Consider the following 7918-nt stretch of genomic DNA (forward strand, 5'->3'; position numbering starts at 1 on the left):
TGGATCACTTCATTAACTTATTAATGCAGAATGCCAAGCAAAGTGAGGCCAGCCAATGCTGCAGTTCTCTCTGAAACTCTCAGCTTGTCTTTAAAACTGTGACATTTTGGAAATTCAAGCAAGTAAAATAGGACTGTCATGTCGATGAACGTGCTGAACAGAATGATGAATGTAATTGCTTCCCATGTCAACGTGTGGATGTGCCTTAATTTCAAGGGATTGCTGCTGTAATAGTCAGCTACTCAAATGTCACAGCTGGACCGAGCGCTGATTTTTCGGCTGCACATTCGCGTTCTGCAGTCGGAGTGACACATTTTTCAATGGCTTTCTGAGCCTGCTGCAGATGAAATGCAAGCATAATGCAGCCCACCTTCATTGAAATGAAGTTATGTCAACCCTGGGTTGAAAATAGACCCTGGGAATGCTTAGCCAGATGTTGAATTTTGAAAAGGCGAAAGGTAAATTGTGATTAACGCTGCATTTTAATGCTGCTCTCGGGTGAATCTCTACAAAGAGGCTGTATTTGCTCATGATTTTTACCGCAATTAAGGAGCGATTAATCATGTTTGTGAAAGGGTATGTTTAATCAGATGTAGTTATTGTCTCCATTATGAGGTTAATTTTGCTGCCCACCCCCAGGGATTCTTTGCTCCTTGGATCTCGTGTGGCTCATTACGGACTAAAGGAAGCGCTTGGGTACTGGAAGTCGTGCCATATCGTGGATGGGTCCAAAAGGACCTCTGTGACCAGCTAGGGGTCTCCTGCTGCTTGCTTTGCAAGGATGGAGGCTGAAACTAGAAGCTGTGCACCAGTTTGTGATGCTCTTCAAGGCTTCTTCCTTCCTTCTGCCCTCTCATACTGTGGTTTATCTACTTGAAAGTTTTTTGGAAAGCACCTCATTACTTAGAGCTTTCTTTGCTTAGCAAATAAGCTTTTTTTTATAATATTACTTCTCTGGTCCTGGTTATCTGTCATCTTATGAATGATTTCAGAGCTTTCAGGCATTGTTGCCTCTGACTTTTCATGCTGGAAAGACTCCTTTACCCAAAAAGCAGGATTCTGGAGCAGCAGAGCCCTCAGAACAAGGATGTGACCATCTCTACTTATAAAACTACCACTTGGTTCACTGCCTGCCCTGCCAAGCCTTTCCTTTTCTCCAAAGGTCTCAGACACTTGGGAGTGTGAGGTAGGAGCCTGCAGCTGTAGGACTTGAGATCCCATGAGAGAGCTTCATCTACAAGAAGTAAATTTTAGGCTGTTTGGTTGCCAGGAGTGGTCAGGAATGTCGTCTGTGGTTTCTGAATCTTCGCAATAAATAGAAAGGAATCTGCCTTAAAACAACTGGTCCTGCAGCTCCGGGAAGGTCAGGCTCATATTTGCATGCTTGAGAAGTCTACTGTCAAGATTCAGTGCCTACTCTTTTCTTGAAGATGCTGAGCATCAGAAGTCCTATTTATGTCTGCTCCTCTTGTGCCTGCAGACAGGAACCATCACAAGGTGTCCTTTATTCATTAAATACCTGTTCATTACACATCAGTTTTGTTTTCTGCATCTTCCTTCTGTCCTTATCTCTGCACTACAGATAAAAGATGTTAGATGAGATCCCAAAGTCATTGAGCAAGTGCTTTTCATTCCAGTGATAGTCTGGTGTGGCAATGTCCGGATTTCCTCAAGGCTTGCACCAACAGCCTTGAATTCAAAGCTCTCTCTTCTCTAATTCGACTCACTGGCTTGTAGCTCCCTCAGCAAGGGACCAACGCTAGCAAAGGCTTAGATGGGCAGTTGAGAGCTCAGTGACAGATGCTTATGTGGGAGTTCACTGCTTAGGAGGCTTCCAGAAAACTGGGAACTGGGTAACTCCAAGCTTGTCCAAGTGTCTGGCAGCAAGAGTGTCGAGGATGGTGGCACAGACAGGTCAAAGGCTGTTTCAAGGCTTTCTCTGCAGAGGTCTTCTCTGATGCAGCCTCCCCGGAGAGGTTGATCTGTGGAAAAACTTATGTTCTCCTCGAGCAATATCAGCTGTTGTCATCTCTCATCCTTTCTCTTGTGCGATATGAGCTCACAGGGGATGCACAACGGCCTGAAAACAGGAAAGGGAAGGGAAGCTACTTCAGAGGCCCTTAAATTCATATTATGACACTTTAATTCTCTTTCTGGCTGCTTTTGTTTTGGCCCGGTGTGTTTTTTCCGACGGAGATGAGAAGGGGGTGAGTGGATGGAAAACCAAGCCATTCTTTCAGAAGGGCTTTTTTTAAAAAGCAAAAACTCTTAATGTACGCATTCCTGACCTCTTGTGCTATTTGTTTTTGTAAGTCTGCTAACACTAATTGGCTCGGCACAGCATATTATTGATTCAAGCCTATAACCTCGGATTTCTGCCTAGGGAAAATATGAAGTGCTTCATGTTTTCCTGCCCAAAGCATCATGAGTTGCAAAGACAAGTGATCGTCGTGAAGGTCGTTAGGGGCATAGCCAAGAATACCTATAAAGTTGGTCTGGAAAAGGCAGAGGGTGGAGGGTTTATGAACCCTAAACTTATGGCTTCTGCTTTGATCCTCTTCCAAGCTTTTTGGGGCTGGCAAAACTGAACAAAAGGTTTCCAGTATTTCCTGTTTTGAAGATGCCAGAAATGGCTGTTGAAGCGGTCTGGTGGCATGTTGGTGCTTCTGCTTCAGGTCCCTGATGAATAAAAGAGCGTGGTTGTGCAAAAGAAAATGTTAAAGACCTGCCTGTACATTTAAGACTGAAGTGTGGACTGAGTTCCTGCTTCTGCCTTTCAGCATTAAAGAAACTAATGGTAGATATGGCTGATGCAAGTAGGGTTTCAATGCTTTGCAGGTAGGCAGCACTAACGTGACTTCTGTTTGGTTTGCACTAGGTGTTATTGGAAACAACAAAGCTATAGGAAAATACATCACGACTATGATATTCCTGTATTTTGCCTGCCTCCTTCCATCCATCGCATTTGGGTCGCTCAATGATGAAAATACCCGAGGAGCTATTGGTGAGTTCATTGGTTTTTGTGCACCTGGGATAGGATTCCACGTAGTCAAGCTGAGTAGCTGTGATCACAGGAAATCTTGATAGGTTTTTTTTTGATGAATCAAACACCACTGAAGGCTTTTCTAATTGTTATGATTATAACTCCTTTTCTCAGGAGGCTAGAAACCTTGGACACTGCTTTGGATAGTGTCATCTGACTGGGACTGATACAGATACATGCTAATGTATTTTTAAATGATGCTCCCATGATAACTGTGTAGTTATCTGCGCGTTTTCCCTAGCACGAGCTCCTGTGCTTTTGATGTGAATTTGGTTGCCAGTATCCAACCTGGATGCTTTGCTCTATCCCAGTTGTGGCCCTGAAGCAGTTCATACCGCTGCTACAGTTCACGGGAGTCTTAGTTGAAATCTCATCCTGAAGGCCTCCATAAACACTGGTTATGTTTTTATAACTGTTTAAAATTAAATAAATACTAAAAAACCAAAACCCAAACAGAAAACCCACAGAAGGAAATACCCCAAAAACCACCCAAATGCCCCCAAAAATCCAAACCAAACAAAAAGAACCCCATGTAACCTTCATAGTTCAACATCTGGAAACCTGATGGCATCCTGAACTATTGGTACAAGTTGCCTGGTAAAGGGTCCCTTTTAACTTTCACAATATCATAGCTCTGTACCCTCTAAGCATTGCCCTTACTCATTTGCTGTTGGTTTTTGTGCCATGTGAATGCTCCTCGGTCGGGGAGGTGTTGGTTTCAAACTCTGTTTGTCTCCATCCTTCCTAATTACTTGTAGATGTGCAGAAGACAATCGTTGGCCAGTGTATTGGAGGGCTGCTTTACGCACTTTTTTCGGGGCAACCTTTAGTTGTACTCCTAACCACGGCTCCTTTAGCGCTCTACATTAATGGTAAGTCTATTAAACGTGTACATCAGGGATCAGCGTGACTGCAATCAGTGAAATGAGACTTTGCATGATAACCTTGCAATCCTGTTAGAGCTTTAGTTGCATTTGTTTAATAAAACAATACTGAAGGGCTACTTCTGGTGCTAAGGGATCAGGGAGGAATTTTATTCAGTTTTCAAGTTGGTTTCTGAAGGAATCGTCTTGGCTTAGAAAAAAACATTTTGTGAAGAACAAGCATTTCTTCTGCTTTAAGGAGAAAGTCTTTTCCATCTGATGGATTTCTCATGGGGCTGTGTTTAACCAACTTGAGGATAAGAGCCTGAGACAAAGTTTTTTAGTTGATGTTTTGGTTTGGTTTTTTAATTGGTCTTGGGAGGTGTGATGAAAAACTTTCCAGTTACAGCTGCAAGCTGATAGTACCGAGCCAGAGGTGTAAAGGAGCAAACTCAATAACCATAGAGACAATCAGATGGGCTATGACTATCTTGAAAGGTTTAAGACACGAGGTCTTGCCCAGAATGCAGTGACTGAGTACACATGGTACAAAAGAGAGCAGTGTAGGGGAAAGGGACCTGGGGGTCCTGGTGGCCAGCAGGATGACCATGAGCCAGCGCTGTGCCCTTGTGGCCAAGAAGGCCAATGCCATCCTGGGGTGTATCAGGAGGGGGGTGGTTGTAGGGCAGAGAGGTTCTCCTCCCCCTCTACTCTGCCCTGGTGAGACCGCATCTGGAATATTGCGTCCAGTTCTGGGCCCCTCAGTTCAAGAAGGACAGGGAACTGCTGGAGAGAGTCCAGCGTAGGGCTACAAAGATGATCAAGGGAGTGGAGCATCTCCCTTCTGAGGAGCGGCTGAGGGTGCTGGGGCTCTTTAGTTTGCAGAAGAGGAGACTGAGGGGAGACCTCATTCATGGTTATAAATATTGAAAGGGTGAGTGTCACGAGGATGGAGCCAGGCTCTTCTCGGTGACAAACAATGATAGGACAAGGGGGAACGGACACAAACTGGAACACAGGAGGTTCCACTGAAATTGGAGAAGAAACTTCTTCTCAGTGAGGGTGCCAGAGCCCTGGCCCAGGCTGCCCAGAGAGGTTGTGGAGTCTCCTTCTCTGCAGACATTCAAAACCCGCCTGGACACCTTCCTGTGTAACCTCATCTGGGTGTTCCTGCTCTGGCAGGGGGATTGGACTGGATGAGCTTTGGAGGTCCCTTCCAATCCCTAATGGTCTGGGATTCTGTGAAAAACGTGTACGAGATCCCTTGCTCAGCAGCATCCCAAAATGTCAACAAGAGGAAATTCTAAGGGCTGATTTTGTGGCCTTGATCCCTGAAGCTATGCTTTGAGCTGTGTTGGGAGAAGGAAGAAGCACCCTGGAAACCTTATTTCTAGTGGAGCAAAGGGGTGGCAGGAGAACCACTTGGGTTGGTCCATATGGGAGTGTTTTACTGCTGTCTGCCCTAAGTGCATTGTAGTAAAGTCTTGAAATTGGTTCTTTTTGCCATGGAGCAGATGGGAATTGCAGGGTGGTAACGACAAAAGTTTGATCTAACACACGAATACTTAATTTTTGCAGTCATCCGAGGAATCTGCGATGATTACAACTTGGATTTCAGTGCTTTCTATGCCTGGATTGGACTGTGGAACAGCTTTTTCCTTGTGATGTACTCCCTCTTTAATTTCAGTCTTCTGATGAAGCTCTTTAAAAGGTAGCTGTTTTCAAGGAGTCCTGTTTTGCTCAGATTATTCAGCAAATGGAAAAATTACGTATTCCACCAGCTCCTTAATTACAAACTTGCTGCTAAATGTATTTTGCGAGGTGAGGCTGGTATCACTTCAGCTTATTGTTCCAGCTTGAAAGAAGCTTTTAAAGATTCACTGGGTTTTGTTTCTTGAGGTGGAGTCTAACTAAAACTGGTACATTTTCATGTAAATGCATGAATATGCTGATTTTTCCTTTGAATGGAGTTGAATGCAAACTCTGCTAACAGCTGTATTAATTCCTGGGATTTTTTCCCCACAGGTCAACAGAAGAAATAATTGCACTTTTTATATCCATCACGTTTGTACTTGATGCCTTCAAAGGCATTATTAAAGGTAAGCCTTGCAACAGCGTTTGTTCGATGCAGATCTCTGCTTTGCTGCTATGTCAAAGGGAAATACAAAGCTGTAAATATTCATGATGTTTGCTTGTTCCGTGTTCTTTCAGGGTCTTCAGGGGGGGGGAAAAAGTGTGTGTGAGATCTAAGCAGCCCTGTGTCAGCAGTTTACCTGAATATGCAGAATTTATATCTCCTCAAATTTCAGTTAGCCGAGATAAGATCAGCGTTTTAAGTTGACGAATGGAGAAATCATATTGATGTTTTTGTGGAAGTTTTCTCCTGATATCAGTCTCTTTGAATACTGCTTGTTCTGTGTTCTTTCAGGGTCTTCAGGGGGGAAAAAAAGTGTGTGTGAGATCTAAGCAGCCCTGTGTCAGCAGTTTATCTGAATATGCAGAATTCATATCTCCTCAAATTTCAGTTAGCCGAGATAAGATCAGCGTTTTAAGTTGACGAATGGAGAAATCATATTGATGTTTTTGTGGAAGTTTTCTCCTGATATCAGTCTCTTTGAATACTCCTGGCAAAAAGAGAGTCCAATTTAAATGCAGTGCATCTAGAGCTCTTTCCTTGCCACATTATTAAAGCTATGTGGAGGAGAGTCAAAAGGTGGGTTGAGATTGCCCATTCATACATGAGCACCAAGACCCTTCACTGATGGCAGCAGCAGGGCACGGCATTGCCTCCCAGCCTGCTCCTCAAGCTACTCTGCCCTTTCCAGACACTTGGTCCACAGCTGGGTTAAGTTCTAGATGAGTATCCATGAGCATCCTTGGAGTTTAACAGACTTCTGCAGCATCTTTCTTCCTCCTGGTGAGGATTGGCAGGAGGTATTTGTGAAGGTGGAAGCTGTAGCAGAAATGCCACGTGGGTGGCAGCCTTTCTGTTGATCTTGTGAAGAGTTGGCCAAGTCTACATTTCTTGTTTGTTATTACCTATTGTCTGACAGTCCTGGATTTGGGCTGTCCTTTGAAATCCTTCGGGACATACCTAAGCACATCCTTAGTTTCCAAGATCCTCAGGCATGGCTTATTATGGTACCTTGCATGCAAGGAGAAATGCTTTCAAAGAGCAGGTTTGACACTGCAAAGCATTTTGAAGTGAGATTTCTTCCCTTCATTGGGATTTCTTAGTTTGGCTTCTTGGGCATATGCTTTGTGCAATCAGGGCATTTTTTTCCTCTACAGAACACCTGCATCTTTCAAATACTCTGTTTACACAAAGCTTGCTGAAGGAAAAACTGTTCTGGGATACTTTGCTTTCTCCTCGCTCACTATGTAGCTGTGAGTTTTGCTTAGTGTGTGCTGTCAGTGCCCTTTTCTGGAGGCATGAGATGTTCTTTCTGTGGCACTGAGGTGTTCCTCAAGACAATGTTTAACTGGCAAATACTTGGAGTGCTTCTGTAGTAGAGAGCAGATTTCCCATAGCAGGAAAATGGGGTGCAGGTTAAAGATACAGAAAGCATCCATTGTTCTCAGCTGCCAAACGTGGAGGAATAGGCAAGTAATACCTCAGTATTGCAGTGGGGACAGGAGAGGCTCCTGGAAGTTAATTAGTATAATTAGTGTAATTCTCCCTTGTGCTTAGGAAGGTCTGGGTTTATGAGAACAATGGTAATAAAATCAATCCAACACTCTGCTCATTTGCCAGATCGCCTTGGCTTGAACTGTGTCTGGGAGCATTCACTGCATCAGATGGGAGCCCAGGTCCAGCCACCTTCCCAGATGTGCAAGGGCACTGAGACTTTGTCCTTAACCCTCTCAGTGCTTGTATTTAAATACAACACCAGTGCAGCTCACAACCGTATTGCTTGCCTGTTGTCTTCCACTCCTGTGTTGTAGCAGGAGGTGATGGCTGCTGCTGCCATCTCCCCCTCCCACTGAAAGCCATGGTTGAGCAGTTCAGCAG

The 7918-nt window shown here is 44.3% G+C and overlaps 1 protein-coding gene across 1 annotated transcript in view; it reads left to right on the forward strand.

The window, feature by feature from the left end:
- Nucleotides 1-2878: 2878 nt before the first annotated feature.
- Nucleotides 2879-7918, forward strand: part of LOC104548125 (sodium bicarbonate transporter-like protein 11) — a gene marked incomplete at its 5' end in the record, with an annotated part of 10125 nt that continues 5085 nt past the window's right edge. The window contains 4 exons of the mRNA XM_010194055.1: nucleotides 2879-3004; nucleotides 3802-3915; nucleotides 5485-5617; nucleotides 5932-6005. Of these exons, the coding sequence (XP_010192357.1) occupies nucleotides 2879-3004; nucleotides 3802-3915; nucleotides 5485-5617; nucleotides 5932-6005 (447 nt within the window). The remainder of the gene's footprint in view (nucleotides 3005-3801; nucleotides 3916-5484; nucleotides 5618-5931; nucleotides 6006-7918) is intronic.

The sequence above is a fragment of the Mesitornis unicolor genome, unplaced genomic scaffold, assembly GCF_000695765.1.
Source record: "Mesitornis unicolor isolate BGI_N332 unplaced genomic scaffold, ASM69576v1 scaffold32451, whole genome shotgun sequence".
In the NCBI taxonomy this organism is placed as follows: Eukaryota; Metazoa; Chordata; class Aves; order Mesitornithiformes; family Mesitornithidae; genus Mesitornis; species Mesitornis unicolor.